The 22,163-nt window shown below is 38.4% G+C and overlaps 1 protein-coding gene across 3 annotated transcripts in view; it reads left to right on the top strand.

Annotated features, from left to right (window-relative positions):
- The window catches only part of adcy6a (adenylate cyclase 6a), a 37,704-nt gene extending 17,775 nt beyond the window's left edge, over nt 1–19,929 (top strand). For all 3 annotated transcript variants that reach the window (XM_020640808.3, XM_029278680.2, XM_020640809.3), the window contains 21 exons: nt 3,495–3,644; nt 6,459–6,580; nt 7,749–7,860; nt 8,165–8,292; nt 8,399–8,557; nt 8,979–9,120; nt 10,933–11,061; nt 11,153–11,181; nt 11,276–11,423; nt 11,544–11,641; nt 12,368–12,455; nt 12,557–12,673; nt 12,778–12,936; nt 13,095–13,270; nt 13,765–13,791; nt 13,910–13,939; nt 14,055–14,187; nt 14,401–14,664; nt 15,134–15,338; nt 15,463–15,587; nt 17,047–19,929. In XM_020640808.3, the coding sequence (XP_020496464.1) occupies nt 3,495–3,644; nt 6,459–6,580; nt 7,749–7,860; nt 8,165–8,292; nt 8,399–8,557; nt 8,979–9,120; nt 10,933–11,061; nt 11,153–11,181; nt 11,276–11,423; nt 11,544–11,641; nt 12,368–12,455; nt 12,557–12,673; nt 12,778–12,936; nt 13,095–13,270; nt 13,765–13,791; nt 13,910–13,939; nt 14,055–14,187; nt 14,401–14,664; nt 15,134–15,338; nt 15,463–15,587; nt 17,047–17,175 (2,670 nt within the window). In that variant the 3' untranslated portion in view covers nt 17,176–19,929. The remainder of the gene's footprint in view (nt 1–3,494; nt 3,645–6,458; nt 6,581–7,748; nt 7,861–8,164; nt 8,293–8,398; nt 8,558–8,978; nt 9,121–10,932; nt 11,062–11,152; nt 11,182–11,275; nt 11,424–11,543; nt 11,642–12,367; nt 12,456–12,556; nt 12,674–12,777; nt 12,937–13,094; nt 13,271–13,764; nt 13,792–13,909; nt 13,940–14,054; nt 14,188–14,400; nt 14,665–15,133; nt 15,339–15,462; nt 15,588–17,046) is intronic.
- The last annotated feature ends 2,234 nt before the right edge of the window (nt 19,930–22,163 follow it).

The following is a 22,163-nucleotide window of genomic DNA, read 5'->3' as shown; positions in this document are numbered from 1 at the left end:
TTGTTTTAAATATGTTCCCATGGTACAATACATTTGCGTCCTTCTTGGATTTTGCTGTTATCCCCCCCCCCCCGGAAAAAAAAAAAAAGCTCTGATAATGCGCTCTCTCAAATTGCTCTCCCCCTGTTTTAAATGAGGGTCTGGTGTCCTTTAAAGTCATTGTTTATATACTTGCTGTCAGGACCACCGACTTCCTGCTAAAGTGAATGGCTCCTGTGCTAAATCCATCATAAAGGAGGAGAAAAAATACAAGTAACGTTCTATTAGCCCCTCTCATTCTACTTTTCCAACTTAAAGAATGCACTTTTGAGGGATTTCATCAGGTGTTGAGTGGTGATGCTGTTTGGATGTGGAGCGACGCTCTGTTGTAGTGTTGCTGAGGGTGGCATTTCTGAATTATGGCCCACCAACTACACAACTATTGCATGCAAACAAACCTGACTAAGATGTTGTATATGGTGAACATCATACCTGCAAGATATCAATGTCTTAGTATTGTCTTTGGAAGCAAATAAGCTCCAAAGCAGCTCTGTGCTGAAGAAGAGGCTCACAGGCTTGACTGCTGACTCCCTGCCTTGTCTCAACATGATTATAAAATATGAAATCTTATTGATGAGAAAGTAATTGTCTTAAAGATAAACTCCCACACACTGTCTAATTTGCAAACAAACATTCATTGGCAACGTTTGGGTACTAGACCTTCATCGGGCAAAAAGTCAAGACACATTACTCTCCTACGCTCCTGTCTTGTGAAGTGGATGTGCAAAGGTTTTTTTTTTCAATGAGAGGGTAATTGTCACATTTAGGATGCCAAGCATTTTGTTTTTATTACATAATCCTCATCAAATGATCCGAATCGAGAAAGTCAAATTTAGATAAGGAGATTGATTATTATTTAGTTTTTTCAGGTTTTTACCTTCTACAATGTGTTAAACTCATGAACCTGTAGTGATTGATTGATACATTGTTTAAGTACCACAGGTAATTCAAACATCATTGCTCTTAGATGTGAAGAAAATATCTCCCATATATGTGAAAACTAAACAAAAATATGATTTTTAATGAGTATATTTTGCAATACTTGTGTGAAAATGTGCAATTATTAAAATCCAGTTTTCAACAAGAATTGAACATTGATTTCTTGGTTGCCTTGATGCAGTGTTTCACCTCCACAGCATAGAGGTGAAACGGACAGGTCAGAAGTTAAACAGCAACACATCCATACAGCCATGCTGATGATCATTTATTGATTAAGCCTGCATATCCTCCCTAAGCTGTGGGCAGCTTTTGAGGCAAAATACATTTTAATCTATGCTCGGCTGAATAGCCAGTATTAGTGCTGCTTTTGCCTGTCCTGACTAGATTGGAGCAGCTCTTACATAATGCCCTTTTCATATCCAGGGATTAGGCTGAAGTCCTCTTCACAGACTGGCTGGCTGCTTCCATCATGTCACCCAGAGGGAAATGACGGCTGCTTTCATGGCAAAAAAAAAAAAAAAAAAAAAGATTTTTCAGTGACGTCCTGTTCAATTTCTGCTTTGTTTTAGTCATTACAAACAACATAAGCCTTTTAAGTAGGATGTAATCTTATTGGTAACTCAAAGCTAACAAAGACTAAGCAATTGGGATGAAACGATAACTCACAAAACAACTAAAAATTGATACAAATATAGATCATGTTTATCAATTAGACCAAAAAAAAAAAGCACCATATTTTGTGAAAATATTGCAAGAGACTTATAAACTACAGTCATAGCACACTCGATGTGATGTGAAGCAAGTGAGAGACTGAAAACGTAGTTAGAACATACACTGGGAAGCAGATTTGAAACAATTTGTATTGTTACATCCCGAGTAAGCAGTGAACCTGTATACATTGTAATATGGTTAGAAACAATCAAAACCAGCATAGAACTGGCCGTCAGGATAAGGTAACGAGTGTGTTTTGAACACAAGGGAACACAAGCAGGTGTAGCGGCCTTGCACTGTTAGTGTGTCGGTGTGTGTAGAACAGATAGCAGAGCTACAATACTAAAGAGGTGGAGTGCTGTTGCGTAAACACAAGACCTTACTTTGTACTCTGTAAAACCCCCCATGTCTTCCCCTCTTGAAAAAAGTAAGCAATTAGTTTAAGGCTGTGGCCTCGGACACATGGAGTGTGAATTTGGACAGATGAATATTGTAAGTACAGTGGCTGAAGCTTATTGCATTTGGAGAGATAACAGTATTTTGAATGAACACAAAGGCTGACAGGAGGCGTTCACCTGCAAACCGTGCTGCAGGTTTCACTTTTGTCTCGTGGCTGTTTTTGCTTGATCAGTGAGAGTAATGTAAACAGAGCCCAGCGCTCCGAGCCATCTGCCTAATGTCACTCTGGCCCATATCTGTCTTTCTGTCTCTGTCTCGCTCTCTCTCCCTCTCTCGATCACGTTTTCTCTGCAGATCTCTTCTATATTCTTCCTGTCATCCTCACATTGTCTTTTTCCCTTCCTCATCTCCTTACCACTCATTTCCTTCCTTCCCTCAACATCTGTCAGTCTTCAGTCTTATCTCTGTTGTACATTAAGCTGCTGTTCTATTTTTAGCCCCGCCCCTTGTTTTCTTTCTTGTAAAACTCATCCGGCCATCACCCATCTGTTTTCAATTCTTGTGTCTGACACTCTGTAAACTGTGTCACCTCGGGTCACCTTTATCCTCAATCGCTAAAAACATTCTCTCTCCATGTCTCTGATATGTTTCGACTGCAGAAAGCTCGAGTTATGTACAATGACAAAGCTGGTCACTGACACTTGATTAGATGGTTCAAAATATTATTTATTATTTATATAAAATGTAATTATATTTATGTATTCTTTACTTTTTTCTTGCTTTATGCCTTCATACCATCTGAGCAAAACCAGCAGCCCTAAAATTATTTTCTTACAAAAAAATCACGATATCGAAGAAATATTGATTAATTTGTTCTCATTGTTTAAAAAAAAAGACATCTTTCGCTCATGAAAATCAGATTACATTCACATTTATTAAGGCATATGATTAACAACAGAATAGATTTATTTTATTAAAGTTAATTTGTATATTTTTCAGTTATAGTGTAAAAAAAAGTTTAAGCTGCTAATGAAACAGACTGACATTAATAATGATGCCTCTATACAAACCCAGAGAAGAGATTGGTCGTTATTTTATATCCCTGAAAAGGGTTATTTAACTCTGGAAATGAAGTTAGATGATTTTGACTTTATAAAGAAGTTAACACTACTGTAGGTTTATTACTAACAATGTAGCAAATAAAACAAACAACGGTTATCCAGACTTTTTAAAGGAGAATTTTTTTTAAAACAATAAAAATGTTGTATTGATAATATTATTCATACCGGCTTACATCTCTGCTTCAGTCATTCAGTCAGTCATATTGTTACCTCACAGAACTAGCAGTATCTCATTCATCCTTTGGTGTCTTGAACCTTTACCACCTCTTTCTCCCTTCTCTCCAGGTGAGCGCTAATGTCCTGATCTTCCTGTGCACTAACATCATCGGAATCTGTACCCACTACCCCGCTGAGGTTTCCCAGAGACAAGCCTTTCAGGAAACCAGAGGATATATCCAGGCCAGACTCCACCTTCAGAGGGAGAATCAACAACAGGTTGGCCTGCACACACAATATAACACACATGTTAAGTATTTATAACCTTATTGGCCAGGATTTGAGAGAGCAACTTTGTTTCCATAGCTTGTTCCTGGAAAAGTTTTTTTTTCCTTTTCAGTAGACATCCTCGAAGCCTTTTTTCTTCCAAAACTGGAACATGAAATACTTCTTCCATTATGCAGAATGTAAACAACACAAAATACGTTTTGTATGTGCAGCTTATTCTTATGTACTCACACCAACTCCTCCTGTCCTGTCAGGCTCTTGGAGAGAGTTACGCTGAGTTGTTTTTCTGGCAGTTAGATTTGTTTTAGCGCCTCGTTTTTTATTCAAGGGATAATTTTGACAAATAAATAATTCAGTCCCAGCTCTGTTTCTACAGTGAAAAAAAATCAGGGGAAATTAAAACTCTTTTTCACTGTTCAGGAAACTATTTCCATCCTGGCAGCAACACGTAAAGCGTCTTACACTATACGATTGTAGAAAAGTCAGGTTGGAATGTCGACTCAATGGAGCGTTGATGATTGATAATAGACAGAGGCTGAAGTGAGATCTTTGTGCATTTCAGTTGTATGCACAGCTCAAATAGGCTACACACACTGGCAAAAACACTCTCAGCTCCTGCAGCAACACGTCCGATGTGTCCTTGGGCAAGACACTTAACCCCGAATTGCTCCCGCTGCTTCATCTGCAATGTATGAGTGCGTATGAATAGGATTAGTTATTTCTGGTGGTCTCACTACATACAGTAGCAACCTCTGCCATCAGTGTGTGAATGGGTATGAATGGGTTGGTGTGACATGCGGTGTAAGTGCTATATTAGCTCAAGTCCATTCACCATTTACCCTCTGCATCACCAATAAACACAAGCTTATTAGCATCTAAATATAACACAACATATATTCCCTGTCAGCTGCAAATCCAGAGATATTTCCTGCCAATATTTCTGTCATGATAGGAGGGGGAAGACATATTAAAGAGACATGCCTGTTGTTGTCAGAGAGACTTTGGCAGAAAAAAAAGTCTTGAAGTCGGGAAATTGTCTCTCAAAAATGTATGCGGTCGGTCAGGAGCACCTGGCTGGATCACTGCAAGACTGACAAAGCTCAATTGGACTGAAATTGGGCTCAACTTCAAAACCGTGTCTTAATTGGGTCGTAATAGGCCTGAAATAATACAGTGTACACCCAGCATACACAAGGCTAACTCTGGAAGTCAAACAGGTTTTTCAGTCAAAGATACATCATAGTTGACTTGTCTTTACTAGCTAGCCTCGCGAAATCTGGACCTCAAACAAACCATGCTGCAACACAATGTACTATTTGTACTACACAATCAAAGAAAACATTTGACATCTTGAATAAGAACATAACTAATCCTCCAACATTATCAGTCTCGCAACCTTTTCCAAAACTAACATCTTTATTCTTATCTCTTCTCTCCTAAAATGAATCCTAGTATCATGTAGTGAGTACTGATACAGTACTTGAGTCCCTTTTTTTCACCCTTACATTTCTAAACTGTTAACCTCACTGAACAACAAACATGGATACCTCACAATATGACATTGTATCGCCCTTTTTTGGGGAATAGAACTAGGGTGATTCCACAGGCTGTTTTGACGTGTCTGAATGCCATGTTGAAAAAATATTGTGATTATGATTATGGATATTTGAAAAATTTCCTGAAGAAGAGCCACAGTTAACTTACAGTACATTTTAAGAAATGAAGGCGATGATGCCCCCCACCCCCACCCCATCTTTTCGTGTCTCAGTGGATCAGTAGTCGGTGTTGAGTTAAAGCTACAGTAGGTAACATTATTGGAATAGTAACTGGGCCAAAAAGACACATTCTGATCTATGCATCCAATCAGGGTTAGCCTAACTCTAGCAAATCACAGTGGCTCTCCACAAACTATCATCATCCTGCTTCTTCATGACTTGTGTCTGCAGCTTTCTCCGTTTCTCTCTCTCTCTCTCTCTCTCACACTCTCTCTCTCTCTCTCCTCACCTCGGTGGTGCTGAGAACACAACAGCTGTGCAGCCCACATCTGTTGTTAATTCATAACTGTTTTTGGAAGTAAATTGATTGGCTGTCAGTGTTTCTGTCCTCTGAGTTGGACATAACCAGCTGAGAGGAGCAGACAGTTGGCTGGCGTGAATGTTTGGTGCGTCATTTGGTGTGACGAGCTTAGCGGAGCGATACAAGGTAGCAGAGGGAGAAGACGAAGATTTTTATCTTTAAAAATGTTCATATTGTCACTTTAACATTTAAAAATAATCCTTGCCATACCCCAACTTTAAGTTCAAATAAGTGTGATTATTTCCCAGAGAAGGGCTTAGTCTTGGAGAATAGTGCATTATGAAGTTTTGTTTTTGCCTTAGCGTATCTGGAGGAATGAACTCAGCACTCTTAAGCGCTCCCATTAACCATTGTGAAGGAACATGCCAGCCCATACAACAGTTTGTCTCACTGAGGTTGAGTTTGAAATATTTGTTATGAATCGATGGAGCGCAGAGACAGAGTTAGATGAGGCCTTGAATAAAATGACAGCTCCTGTATGACTCAAATATATATATTTTTTTATGTCTTTTCATTGGGTTTTTCAATTTAATGAGTCCTAGGTCCTAATTGTTATAATAACACAAAGCCCAATTCTCTGAAAAAGCCCTTCAGAAGTACAGATCTAGTAAAAAAAAAATCATCTTATGAATCAATTCTGAAACTGTTTTTATGTGACGTTACCCTTGACACACTGCAACATAGTGACACGATCTGCATTTTGTTTCTTTTTTTTTCTGTGTTTTTCAGGAGCGTCTGTTGCTTTCAGTGTTGCCAAGGCATGTTGCCATGGAGATGAAGGCTGACATCAATGCCAAGAAGGAAGACATGATGTTCCATAAGATCTATATCCAGAAACACGACAATGTCAGGTCAGACGAGACTCTGGGCCTCACTACCTCAGTGCCGGCCCTTCATGTTCCACACATGAATATGGATTTCTGTCACTTGATTAACCCTGTTTTCTGTTTATTAGATTTAATTTATGACAACTCGAGAGTTTTGTATAATTTAGTCTAATGTATCATGTCATGTCAGCATCACAACATAATAGAATAGAATAGAATTTCTTTATTGATCCCAAACTGGGAAATTGTGGCGTCACAGCAGCAAGTTATCCAACACACAATATGAGTAAAAAACACAATGTTAGCAAATCTAAACACAATATAATATTAACTACAAAGTAAATAAGCACTAAAAATACCAAAACTAAGAATGTGAATATATACAACCAGGATTTAACTAAAGCATTACTAGTCTTAAATAGGAAGATTAAATATGGAAGATTAAATGTAAATGTGCAAAAACAGAGTTGTAAATGGACAGTATTGACATGTTAAAGTGCATGAGTGTAGACATATTATAAGCAGAAACTATACAATATAACGGCGAGTAGACAGACAAATGAAGTGAACATGAGTGCAGGGATAATTTGTAAATTTAACAATACATATTAAGATAAAATGCATACTTCCTTAAATTCAGTACGTTACAAACATTTAGCAAATTCTTTCTCAGTTTAGCTAACATCAGTGCACACAAATCCCAACACACACACACACACACACACACACACACACACACACACTCAAACATAGACACACACACACACACACACACACATATATAAAATTTCACTGACAGTCAGAAATGGTACAGAGGTTTGGCAGAGTGGAGGCTAATTAACACTAGTGAGGGAATACTTAATCACCAGCAGCCATGATAAAATAATCCCAAAAGATGGGAGAGCTTCAGCACACATTCAATTACAGAACACACTGTGCACAGTCCCTGTGTCCCTCACACACACACACACACACACACACACACACACACACACACACACACACACACACACACACACACACACACACACACACACATCTCCAACATGGAGGTCAAACTTCCTGTCTATCTCAAGGTCAGCAGCTCTTAGTTAACATACTAGCATGTAGTACTGCTGCTAATAATGTTTTATTTTTGAGAAATAATGGCCCTATTCCCCTCTGTCTTTCTACCTCTCGACCGTGTCCTCAGTATTCTGTTTGCAGACATCGAGGGTTTTACCAGCCTGGCCTCTCAGTGCACTGCTCAGGAGCTGGTCATGACACTCAACGAACTCTTTGCACGCTTTGACAAACTGGCATCGGTAAGGAGCTCCCTAGTCCTTTGTTACCGTCTCATGCTCACTTAAATAAATACATTGTTTGTCTTCTTTAAGAACAGCCTTTGATGTGCCTAATTTGTTAATTTGCTGCCGCAGCTTTCAGGTTCTACATGTCTAAGCTAATCTTGGCTGCATAATCTGTCTGCCTAATACCTAATGTGAAAGTAATCGCTATTTTTATCATCTAACTCAGTGCAAGAATGCTATTTTTTTTTTTTTTTTTTCAGACAACTACAAGAACACTTTTGCAAACTGTTTTTCTCTACTGTTGTCCTTTCTCCACCAGGAGAACCACTGTCTACGAATAAAAATTTTGGGTGATTGCTACTATTGTGTATCCGGGCTGCCTGAACCCAGGGCTGACCACGCCCACTGCTGTGTGGAGATGGGTGTCGACATGATAGAGGCCATCTCGTGAGTACAAATACTCTTCCTATAAGCTAACATAAGAGTTAGTTTTTATACATTTCCTGCTGAAAGTGTAGCACTGACACTGATCCTTTGCCCTGTGTGTCTGCAGGCTGGTGCGGGAGGTGACAGGGGTCAACGTAAACATGCGAGTGGGCATTCACAGTGGGCGTGTGCACTGTGGCGTGCTGGGACTCAGGAAGTGGCAGTTTGATGTGTGGTCAAATGATGTAACACTGGCAAATCACATGGAGGCGGGAGGCAAAGCAGGGTTAGTAGAACTATATTTTGTGTCATCCCATAAAGTAAAAATATTCATAAATTGAATCAATGTAATTCCATTCATTTCTGTTATTGTATCGGCAAAAATGGCCACTCATCTATTCTAAATGGATTTTTTCAAATGTTTCCTTTTTCCCCCTTAAGGTCCTTTTTATTTTTTTCTAGTATTTATTTTATTTACTTTTTTATAATCTATGTCTATTATTTCCATTTTTAGCTATTTCATTGTATTCTTTGATGACTGATGTCATTAATTTCTCATTATTGTCCTGACCACCATATATGGAAACTCAAGTGCTGACTTGAATGTGCATTTCCGGCATTCTCAAGTTCTTCAAACAACAATTGTGAAAAAAATTGAAAAGATCAATACAGACCAACATAAATATGCGAATGATCTTCTTCTGCAGGAGGATCCACATAACCAAGGCCACATTGCAGTATCTTAATGGAGACTATGAGGTGGAGCCAGGCTTTGGAGGAGAGAGGAACGCATATCTGAAGGAGAACAGCATTGAGACCTTTCTAGTCCTCGGCTGCAGCCAGAAGCGGGTCAGTGCACAAAACACACCCAGCTGAAAAGGGATAAGAGAGGGTTGTAATTGCACAGTAGTCAGGAAAATAACTACATTTAACTATAAATAATTCTCTAATATTTTGGTATTTGTTTGATTTTTCTTTCTATGTTCTTCTTCCCATTTTCTGTTTCATTTTTAATCAGTTGTTTGGACATTAGCCTTTAAGCACATTTTTTAGACTATGCCAACCCTTAAGTGTTAAGCCTGTGTACAACCACACAGGTGTTTTTTTTATTTTTCTGGGTGATCAAACCAGGGCTGTGTCTGAAACAACATACTTTCATAGTATTTATATTGAATATGACATCACATTGAGTATGTAGTATGATCGAAAATCATAGTATTACATTTTGTGTATGTGAGAAAAGCCTGGATTTATACTAGATTGGACAGAATTTTTAGATATGAAACGTGAGCACACTGGTTATAATAAAAAACCACCCCACAATGCACGTTGGCTCTCAGACTCTCAGTATCGAAGTAACCATACTGAAATAAATTTTTTATGTAGCCAAATAATATTAAAATGGCTATGTAGTTGTTTAAGTAATGGATGAATGTATGTTGTTGTTGAATTCTATTTATGGTACGATCACACTAGCTTGATGCTAGCTTATCCAGCGTTACTCGGACCAGAGATACTTTATTTGACCCATAGTAAAGTATGTTGCTTACAGCATACTAACGGTCATGGTAGAATTCAGTATTTATTGTTTGAGTATGGAGTAGGCAGTATGTTGGTATGTGGCCCAGGACAGGTTGTAAATAAGTGGAGCTATGGTGAGAATTTATGACGCAATACATTTTTAAGCACAGACAAGTACGATAACAGGTCATCAAGTCCTCTTTCCAAAATAGTTTTTGGACCTACCAACACCTGTGTGGGCGTACGGAGGACTTAAAGCACATAGGATACTCAAAAATGTTGACAGATAGGATGGCACAGTTAATCGCAATTTCATCATTATCGTGATATTAGAATTTGTACGGTTTATCTCCAAGCATGTGTGTATTTTACCCTTTGGGTGGAGGCCTGACTATAATGGCCGTGTTTTAACTGCATTTTGATGCAGTCTGATGAAGCTCAGGGTCGCTATCAGCTAAGAATAATTGGTCCCAATTTAGTGGTCGAAAAGGCTATTTCAATTTATTTTGGATCTCTGGGAAACATTTTATGAACACAGGTGTTGGGAAAAACATAATGACCAGCAGATGGTCATAAAAACTCTATTATTGTCGCTAATATGCACCCTTCGTTTCTATTCCTTATGGCTATATTGAACAATGTTATCGCACATTACATATTTTTCTAATATTGTGCAGGCCAAGGGAAAAATCATTTTCTGAATGACAAAAAGCGTGGAAAAAGTAATGACAAACATTTGTATTTATCCTGTGATGACACCTCACTTAAAACATAATATAAATTGTACTAGGCAGGCATGTAATATCCTTCAGCATTATCAGAAAACACTCTTATTGAATGAACGTTCCCATGATGAAGCTGCTTTTAAAGCTGGTGGAGGTAATGTACAGGTCAACAGAGGCCAAGAACTGTCACATGAAGTATAGTAGACGCACAATAGCAACAGATAAGAGTGGACAGATTTGTGAATGAAGTAATCCTCTTGATCCTGAAGTGACTGTACACTTCCTTCGTGGGCGTAATTCATGCCTGAATGAATAAATAAATACCTCCTCTTGTGTATTTAGACACTTGTATTGTCACTGACTGTGTTGTTTTGAGAACAGTTGGTCAAGCTTTTATGTTCTTCCCTCTGAGCAGAAGGAGGAGAAGGCGATGATGGCTAAGATGCAGCGGACAAGAGCCAACTCTAACGAGGGGCTGATGCCACGCTGGGTCCCCGACAGAACCTTCTCCAGGACCAAAGACTCCAAAGTCTTCAGACAAATGGTGAGACTCCACACCAAGACACTCATAATAACTGAGCAGAGTGCAAGCTTTTCTGTCAAAGTCATGTTTTCTGTCTTTTCCTCTCCCGCAGGGGATTGATGAGACCTCCAGTAAAGACAAGTGAGGACTGACTCTTGATGCTAACACTTTTGTGAAACCTCCTGTATTGCTTATCTGCACTTCTTTAACCCCATTATCTTTATGTCTTTTGCAGCCGGGGTGTTCAGGAGGCCATGAATCCTGAGGATGAAGTGGATGAATTTCTTGGGCGAGCCATTGACGCTCGCAGTATCGACCAGCTGAGAAAAGACCACGTTAAGAAGTTTCTGCTCACCTTCCAGACCTCGAGCCTGGAGAAAAAGGTTCAGACTGACATCCCTGATTACTACTGTCTGTTCTTCTTAAATATAGATCACACTAATGGAGGGAACATGCTGCTGATCACATCTGACTATTTTCTTTTGCTTTTTTTCTTGTTGTAGTATTCCAAAAAAGTGGACGATCGTTTTGGAGGTTATGTCGCCTGTACTCTCCTAGTGTTCTGCTTCATATCATTCATACAGATTGTTGTCTTTCCACAGTGAGTACTACACACATTTACACGCTGTATATCCTCCAGTTTGCTATGTTTAAGGTTGCTTTTCAGTGCTGGCCCTAACACACTTTAGCTGGTTACCCTTTGTATTGCAACCCATTCCAGCACCAATCACAATATCCATACACTTGTACTCTTGAAAACTGGCATCCAGCTTTATGTTTAACAGCTTCTCTTTATTTAAACCTGATAAAGGGTTGAGGTAAAGAGCAGGGAGCAACAAAAAAGGGCCTTTTTAAAGAGGTGATGCAGATAAAATAACATTAAGTAACAGGTAAACACACATTTCCTTATTTTTCTTATATTCCTCAACTTTTCTTCCTCACTCATTTCGGGTGCCAGGATGCCCCCTATGGGCGGCAGGTGCCCCTAGCAATAGCCTATACTGCCTTTGCCATGGTCCAGCCCTGCTTTGCTTTTGCATCTGTTGTTTGGTTCATTTGGTCTTCAGTGTGTAAAAAAGGTTAATAGATGCCCTTCATCCTGCTCCAGTTCTTGTAAATTCTGATTTCTCGAAGTTGAGCAGTCATTTATTTTTGCCTTTTATGGTGGTGCAGAAAGTCAGCAACTCAGACTACTTCAGCCTCTTTGTTTTTTTAATTATTTTTGTTGAAAAGCTATCAAAAAAATATTGCTCATGAAAATAGTTGAAATAGTGACAAACATCCTTAATGTTTCTCTATTCATGTATTTCTTTACTCTCTTTTGCAGCACCCCGGTCATGCTGGGAATCTACATCAGTATCTTCATTATACTTGCCAACATCCTTTTCATCTGTGCCATTTATTCATGCATTAAGGTAAAACAGCTACACACAAACATCATTTTTTTTTTTTTTAAATACATGCTTGCATTTCCTGTATTTTTAAATGTATTTCTCACTTTTATTTCCTCTTGCAGCTCTTTCCTGCTGCAATGCAGACTGTTTCAAAGAAGATTGTCCAGTCTCGCACCAACAGCACCCTGGTCGGAGTATTTACCATCATCCTTGTTTTCATCTCTGCCTTTGTTAATATGGTGAGTGACGGCTAACCCAAACAAAGATGCAGTGTAGCCACACGGTACACCAACCATTCATATTGTAAGGCATGCTGACAACATTCTCGTGTGTTAATCTGCAGTTCGCCTGTGACACCAAGAGCTTGGCTCAATGTGTTGCTGAGAAGCTGAACACCTCCACACACCTGGTGACGCCCTGTATGATCCGCAGCTTGAATGTTTCTGTTGAAGGGGGTCTAGAGATCTGTCCTAGCCAAGGCCCCTCGTGCCCCTTTCCCGAGGTGAGTTCATTGTTAGGGCACCACTTCACTGTTTGTGTTTCCTACGCAACTGGTTGAAGCGTTTCAAAGAGAGAATGTCACATTTGCATTTGTGTTTTTGTGAGATCCATTGATGATAAACACCCCTTTGTGACGGCACTCTCTCCTTTTTGTGTCAGTATTTCAGCTACAGTGTGCTGCTGACGCTGCTGGCCTGCTCGGTTTTCCTGCAGATCAGCAGCATAGGGAAGCTGGTCCTAATGCTGCTCATCCAGCTCACCTTCCTGCTGCTGGTGGAGTGGCCACAAGTAGCACTATTCGACAACGCAGACCTCTTTGTCACCTCAAATGCCATGTAAGTGCTACAGGCTGGATGCTAATATAGAGTAATGCCACAGGATAATATTGTACGTGTTACCTTTGAATGTAGCATGGGCACTGAATGTAATACTAGAGCAATATGTATTTACAGCACCAACTGTCAGTTTTCTATCAGGGGAAACAACATTTTTTCTTTTATTGCTTGATTTGAACATCTTGACATTTTCTACTCAAAAATATTAAACTTTTCAAAAGTAAGAAGAATTTTATTCAGGCAATCCGTAGGCACTAAAATTTGGCACATTTTTTTTAACGATAAAATGTTTTTAAAACATTTTTTTATTCCCCCTGAGTTTTAGAAAATGTATTGAAAGAAACAGAAGACAGCCTTGTATGGTTGTTTCAAAATATGTGCCTAGAATTTAAAGAAAACTATTCATATAAAAAGTTGTAATTTTTCAACCAAAAATTAAGATATAAAATAAAAATATCACAGATTCTTCTAACAGTTTTGTTTTTCTCTTTCAGTGATTTAAATGAAACTAGTGCTCAATGGTAAGAAGTAAACTATTTGTTTTAAGATTAAAAAAGAAACACAGCTGATACAATAAGATAACAATGACTATCTGCTTCTGTAATGACCCGAATCTGTCTTTTATGTTTGTACCTTTAGGTCCAGTTTCAATGAAACTTCAGAACAGTGGTAAGAATACATTTAGTGGAACATTTAAAGTATTTGATCTTCTTTTCTATCATTTTATATTTTTATGGTAATTTCTACTTTATTAATCTGTCTACGTTCCCGCACACTTTTGCAGCCCAATATTTGTGACCAAAGTGTCCCTGAGGGTCATGACACCAGTGATCCTCACTGTCTTTGTCCTGGCACTGTACCTGCATGCCCAGCAGGTCGAATCTACTGCACGCCTTGACTTCCTGTGGAAATTACAGGTATAAACATTATCCACTAGAGGGCGCCATCACTTCATATAAATTACTAGCTGCTGTCTTCACAGTCTTGCAAACAGCCTTTAAGTTGTCCAACAAAATACAAGATGACTAATCTAATGTGTTTAAATATACTATCTGCAGTCTGGTTTTGGTGATAGATAACCTCATTAATAATAATGAATATATTATCTAACAAAGTGCCTCTACTCCCAGGCCACAGAGGAGAAGGAGGAGATGGAGGAACTGCAAGCCTACAATCGTCGCCTCCTCCATAATATTCTACCGAAGGACGTAGCTGCTCACTTTTTAGCACGAGAGCGGCGTAATGACGAGCTGTACTACCAGTCCTGTGAGTGCGTTGCCGTCATGTTCGCCTCCATCAGCAACTTCTCCGAGTTCTATGTGGAGCTGGAGGCCAACAACGAGGGAGTGGAGTGTCTCCGGCTGCTCAATGAGATCATTGCCGACTTTGATGAGGTAAAATTGGTGTTGACCCTGGATTCGGGTCCGTGCTCTGTGTCCTTTCCTGCATGTCTTTCCCCCCTCTCTCTCCTCCCAACCACTGTCCCATCTCTAAAAATAAAGGCATAAAAAGCCTAAAAACTAACATTGGACAGGACAAATCGGCGAGGATATGAGAGGTACCGATTTGTCCACATGGGGGTGCCAAAACAACACCTCTTTGGTAAAAGAGCCAAAGCTCAAATATTTCAGTGTCACTCATAGAAACTGCCTTAATGACTGACTTTTGGTTAGAAAAGTACAAAAAATCATTTCCTAATCTTTTACAGACTGAGATAGAAGGTATTTTATGAGGCTGTCATGAAACGTGGATTCTGCTCCTGTTTTTGTAAAGCTCAGTGTGTCTGCAGGTATCTCCCTCTGTGTAAGTCAGATCTAACCTTTGTTTGCAAACTGTACAAATGTCATTACCATCTGTTCTCAGATCATCAGTGAGGAGAAATACAGGCAGCTAGAGAAGATCAAGACCATTGGCTCCACTTACATGGCGGCCTCTGGTCTCAATGACTCCACCTATGACAAGGAGGGCCGTTCTCATATCACTGCACTGGCAGACTACGCCATGAGGCTGAGGGAGCAGATGAAATACATCAACGAGCATTCCTTCAACAACTTCCAGATGAAGATAGGTAAGGCTACATGTTGAATGATACAAATATGTGTTTTTAAAAGTCCTTATTCATCTTTGTGTAGTAAACGGGCAAAGGAAACGTACTGTTGATGCAGAGAAATGTTTTTCCCTCTTATTTCCAGGTCTGAACATCGGACCAGTGGTAGCTGGGGTTATCGGTGCACGGAAACCCCAGTATGATATCTGGGGGAACACAGTCAATGTGGCCAGTCGTATGGACAGCACAGGTGTACCTGACTGTATACAGGTAGCATTTCTTTGACTACTACTAAAATGTAAAAATAATCCTAATTGAGTATTTAAAGAGCAACTTTGAATAAAACTTTGTGAGGTCAAGCCTTCAGTCAGACTATTTGAGTCTGTATTATATTCTAATCACAACAACATAATTTGAAATTTAATAAGCACAACATTACAATGAGCTCTTACCAAAACCAACATTATGAAATGCTTGCCAAAACATAAAAGTCCAACAATAAAATATGTAACAATAAAGGAATAAAAGCAGAAAAAGAAGCATAAAAGAGGTACAACTTAAAACAATGGCTGAATGAAACAACAAAAGATAAATGACTTATAACAGCGGTTGAATAAAAGAAACAATAAATAAATAAAGCACCACTACCAACATTTACAAGAAGTTAATTTGAGAAAAAAGACTTCATGACAATGCCTAACAACGGTCTTTTATAAGTTCGTCCTTTTAAAGGTTTTATTTTGACGAGTAATCCGGGATTGTTTATTTTGGCTATGATGTTCATGTTTTAATGATGTATACTCCCATTAAATTAAGTCATTGAAGTTTTAGAACATTTTTGGGCAGCACACCAAACCTTAACCTTAACCCTTAACCCTTTGAATATTGATCTTGACGATATTGAGAGCATCTTGAAGTTAGATATTTATTCTAATTGTTTTTGTAAAACAGCGACTAAAGGTTTTTTTTGCCATTCAAACCCACAGGAGAAAATGTATTCTCGTAAGAACTAAAATGTGAAAAAATATCAAAATGAACATCAGGAAGCTTAAAGAATAAGTCTCTGACTCAGCTAGATTGTGTGCACTATATTCCAGGACACACAAATTGGGCTCCTTTTTCTACATGGATCAGCCATAGCATTATGACCCCTGACAGGTTAGGTGAAAGAAATTGATCATCTTGGAACAATGGCACCTGTCAGTGTGTGGAACATGTTAAGCAGTAAGTGAACATTTTGTCCTTGAAGTTGACGTGTTGGTTGGGTAAGAGCCACTGTTGCTCAAATAGCTGATAAAGTTAATGCTGGTTCTGACAGGAAGGTGTCAGAACACACTGTGTCTTTACAGGTCAGGGCTTGTATGGCAGCAGAAGTGGGACATTATATTTATTCAATTCCGTTTTATTTGTATAGCACATTTCATACAAACACAAACTCAATGTGCTTTACAGAAGACAAAGATACACAAACAAGATACAGACTCATTAAAAAATGAACAAATGGATTCAAGAGCTTACTTTAAACCAGAACACATTTGTAAAAGGATCATGCACTATCCCATACAACACACACATTCACCTGTTCCTATAGAGTGCACACAGGGACCAAAGATTATATTAGGCAGGTGGTCATAGTGGTCATAGTGTTATGATGGTTGTATTTTGTCAGCTAAGTGTTTTTAAAGCTTATTATAAACTTGCCTCTTCTTGTTCTTCATTCTGCTCACAGGTGACTACAGACCTCCATCAGGTGCTTGCGGACAAAGGGTATGTGCTGGAGTGTCGTGGGGTGGTAAAGGTGAAAGGTAAAGGGGAAATGACAACCTACTTCCTGAATGACGCACCGCCCAACAGTTAGCAGCCGTGGCAGCAGCAGATGTCTGGGTGATCCCTCTGCAAGGACACAGCAGCACTGAGCAAAGGACTCACAGTGCAACGAATGGCTGAAAACTAGATATGCCATCACTTGAATCCCAAGCAAAGAGGAAAAAAAACTTCAAAGACTTCAAAAGGAAAAGTGTTCTTGATGAGAGGAAAATGTTCTCTGTGGACAGCCATTTTGGCCCACATACATGTGGAAGGACAAGTGTTTTTCTCATGTCTAGCCTCTCTCTCAGGCTTCTTGAAAGATGCAAAGTCTGTTTATTTAAAACAAACGCCTTTTAGCCTGTGTCAAATGAAGATTAACGCTGTACATAAGGCTACATTTTTTTTGTGTGTGTGTGTGTTTTTGTTTCCTGTAATTTTTATTTCACATGAATAATGAACAGGTACTCATATTTTGTTTCCGGATTTAACTATTTATTTTGATCTCAATGTTTTGTGCAAAAGGTCCTTTATGAAAAAGTGTGAATACATACGTGCACAAATATCCAGTTTATTACACGTTTATAAGTGTGTATGTACATGCATATTTGTGTGTGTATAAATATATGTATAAACTGAGGAGAAATATATTGACCAAAGACTAAAGTATTTACTAAAAGCAAGGCAAGACATGTTTGATATGTTCTCGCTAAAGTCAGCAATGATCACCGCCTCTGTTTTTTCTGCAGAAGGCCTGAACCCTCTTTTTGCCCGACTGCTGGCAGCAAAGACTGCTTCGTTGTTTTCATAGAGTATGTGAGATTTATTTATTTTGTCTATCATTCAGGCAGCAAGGAGCTGATCACTTTAATTAAAAACTATATTACCCCAACCTCAAAACAAAATTACTTAAGACGACTAAGGATGTTATTTGAAGGTGATATCGGAAAGATATATTTTTGACCTCTGAGGAGTTGAAGAAGCTCCAGTCGGGATGATCCTCGTTTTTATGTCAGATTGGTTCCTTAGAGCTTCAGCAGCGCATGGACAGCTGGTCTCAGTTATAATAGTATCATCGACTGCTCCTTCCCTTTCACAGAACTTTTTTTGTTTGTTTGTTGCAAATGGAAATGAAGGAACGTAAAATCACCTAGTTGTCCCAGAGCCATCAGGGGAAAAGCTGGGATTTCAGCGCAGTGGTACCACAGAGCTTGATTCTTCCATGAAGAAGAAATAAATGAAGGAAAGAAAAACATATTGATTTTGACTGAATACTGTGCTTTGTAATCCTGAAGGGGCATAACTTTTTTCACTGTGAGGTTTTTATGAGACAACAAAAACTGCTTTCTTGCCAAACATAACCGCTTTGAAGCATGTCTGATTGTGGTATCTTGTTTTCATTTTTGTTTGTTTTAACGTAGGGTATTTTGTATCACTTATGTATCCATCATTTGTATATTCTTAATGTTATTATTATTATTATTATTATTATTATTATTATGAAGATTCTGATTAATTATTATGCTTATTATGATGATTCCATTCCAATGAAAAGGATCAAAGACCAGCACGCTTTCTTGTGAAATGCCAGTCGTAAAGCTCAAGCTCACTGGTACCAACTGATCAACTGCAGCCAATGAATCCTGCTGTTCAGTCCCAATGTACATTACAGTGCGTCAATTGGTGATATGTGTGATCATGTATAGGAAGTAATAACCAATAGCTGCCTTTGCAGCAGAACCTGAGCAATGTATGCTCACATAAGAATCGCAGTATACACACACACACACACACACACACACACACACACACACACACACACACACACACACACATTTACAGGTGATTCACTGTGCTTTTTTTTTATTTATGCCACTACTGCAGTATTGTAAATCTCAGAAAGACTTTAAAGGTGACGTCTACTTTCCACACATAAACTTCTCAGCACTTAGAAATGACATCCCTGGTGTTCAAGCGTTGTAAGGGAGGACAAGGCAGAAGGAACTAACATGCATTTATTGTATCCTATCACCCTGACACTCAGTCTTACAGTACTAATAGCTGAGTTTGATTGCCTTAAGTTATTAAAAAAAAACGAATCATGAAATAACACTGAACAGGAACTGTGCCTGCTTGCCCTGAATGGACTGCTGATGTTTTGGTCAGAGAGGGACATGGATAAGGGCATGTCAAAGTAACCTTCAGTTAACATTCTCATTATTTCAGTGATCTCCCGCTTCAACTTTTATAATTGGGAGAACTCGGCACTGATTTTAGCTCTTTCTGCAACACTCAACAATGGCAATCAACAGTTGATCATGTTTGTACCAAAGCCAGCTCATGCAGCCTTGTGCTAATTGGTCCCTCCTGTGCAATGATATTTGGCCTCAGGCGTGTTGGGAGCACCAGAGGACAATAATGTAACGGAGATCACCAACTTTCAAACAAACTGTGACCAATGAAGAGTGATTCATGCAAGCAAAGAGGTTATAGAATGGACTTGAGTTTATCAAAATGTGCATTGTATGTATTCTATTTCTATTGGCTGTCCATAGACTTGTGTTGATTGTTAACTCTTGGGATGTTTTGTGGGAGAACAGGAGAGGGGAGGAAGGTTGTCCCCATACTACTGAAACAGTGTTTTGCTCAGGCCTGATGAATCCTTCCGTATTTGTTTTTGTTTTATTTGTATTTTCCCTGAGTTGGAGAGGTTGAAAGGGGAGTGTTCTGCAAAGTTGAAAGTCAAGAAGAGTTGAGGACTATGACAAAGAGAAAAATAAAAATTTCCCTTGAAGAAAAAATAAAATGGCTGTTATGTGTGTTTATTCATTAGTGATGCTTTAAAATTGACTGCAGATGTTTTAGCGTGGCCTGTAGGAACAGAAACACTTTATACTCACAGTAAAACCATTGTCAAGTGTCTGTCACCATGTCCTTTTCTGGAAAATACTAGCTGGAGTCTCAGGAGAACTTTGAGCCTTTCATGAAGGCCATCAGTCTCCCTGATGAGCTCATCCAGAAATGCAAAGACATCAAGAGCATATCTGAGATTGGGGAGACTGGTGACAACTTCAAAGTGATGGTCACAACCGGCAGAAATTAGGGGAGGCTATGGCTCAGTGGTAGAGTCATTGGTCTCTCAACCTAAAGGCATGGGTCAACACACTTTCACTCAAAATATCAATCATGTCGCAAATCTATCCTTTTCCATTTAAAAAAAACATGTCATCAAAATTTGGGTCAGGTCTGGGGTCAACAATTTGTCATCAGAATATTAGACAGGTCCACAGTAAACATTTTTTTCCATCAAAATGAGCAACAGGTTCGGGGTCAGCATTTTTATAAATCGAAATATACAACAGTTCCTTGAGTAAAAATTTTGGAAATAAATTATTAAAATAACTTCGGAAACTACAAAAACCATGATCCCATCTGACCCGAGAATATGGATTTTGGGAGCTATACAACGTTTTAATGAGTCTCACTGTAAAAAAAAATGTCATATATGTGTATTTTACAGAATTGGAAATCAGAGCTTCCTCCATCACAGAGACAATGGCTAAATTAATTAACAATCTATAGCACACCTGAAAAAATCGTGTTTAATGTGAGGAGGAATCCAGAAAAATATGAGAAAATATGGGAGTCCTTCCTGGCTCTACTGCCATCATTACATCCACCTAACTAGTGAGTCAATATAAAACCTGCCACTTCCCTTGTTATCCTGTCTACCTAATGTCTGTGACATTTATTTTGTAAACACTTGGGACCTCATGCCCTACTTGATTGTATTGTATTTTATTTTGTTTTTTAATTGTTACCATGGGAGAATGTAGCTAATGTATTTAATTATTTATTTTTACCATACTGGGTATGAGGGTGGGGGTGGTGAGGTTGCTCTGTTCGATTGTGTTTGTTTTTCTGTCTAAAAATTCAGGTCAACATTTTTTCAAGAAAAATTTCGACAAGTTCTGGTTCAACATTTCTACATGAAAATGTTGGTCAACATTTCTACATGAAAATGTTGGTCAACATTTCTACATGAAAACTTTTGACAGGTCCAGGGTCAACATTTCTTTCATGAAAATTTTAAACAAGTCCGGGGTCAACATTTTTTCATAAACTTTTTCGACAAGTCCCGGTTAAATATGTTTTTTTTTAAATGTTCGACAAGTCCGGGTCAACATTTTTTCATATATTTTTTTGACAGGTCCGGTGTCAACATTTTTTCATCAAGATTTTGGTCAACATGTTTTCATGAAAATTTTCTTCTGGGGTCTGCATTTTTTCAAGAAAAATTTTGTCATTTTTGAAGCCAATATTTTTTCATGAAAAATTTTGACAGGTCTGGGTCAACATGTTTTCAGGAAAATTGTGTTAAAAAAGGTGTTAATATTTTTTCAAGAAATTTTTTATCAGGTCAACATTTTTCATGAGTTCAGAATCATTATTTATTGCCAAGTACATTTACAAATTCAAGAATTTGACTTGGTGATTTGGTGCAAAACAATTTGCAAAGGAAATAAAGCAAAAATAGCAAGAAATTAAATAAAGATAAAAAAGAAGCAATTACAAATATATAAAACAGAGTATAAAGTACAAATATTAGTCTGTCCCATCATTTGTATTCTGTACATTGTTTGCTGAATTTCTAATAACATATCTGTTCTACAGTACTGTCTGAGTTACTGTGTTGAATACTTAATAATGATGAACTGGATACAGAACATATTACTGTTCATAGTGGTCTTATTTCTTCTAGCCACTGTACAGCGACACACAATTGCTATCATTTCACCTTTGTATACTGAGAGTCTGCCATTTAATCTTTCACTTCTTTAAGTGTTGAATTCCGGGATTATGAAAGCTGCACCTCCTTTATTAACCATGTTCTTTGAGGCATCAGTGTAAATTTGATTAAATTCATAGTACTGGTTTCTTATATATGACTGAACTGTTTGGATGTTTAAAATTAGCTTTTCCTTTTTCTGTTAAATCAACAATGCGGTCAGGAAGTATCCATGGCTGCAAAACTGAGAG

This window comes from Labrus bergylta, chromosome 12 (assembly GCF_963930695.1).
Source record: "Labrus bergylta chromosome 12, fLabBer1.1, whole genome shotgun sequence".
Taxonomy (NCBI): Eukaryota; Metazoa; Chordata; class Actinopteri; order Labriformes; family Labridae; genus Labrus; species Labrus bergylta.
Note: the sequence above shows the minus strand (reverse complement) of the source record. Positions and strands in the feature narration are given on the sequence as shown.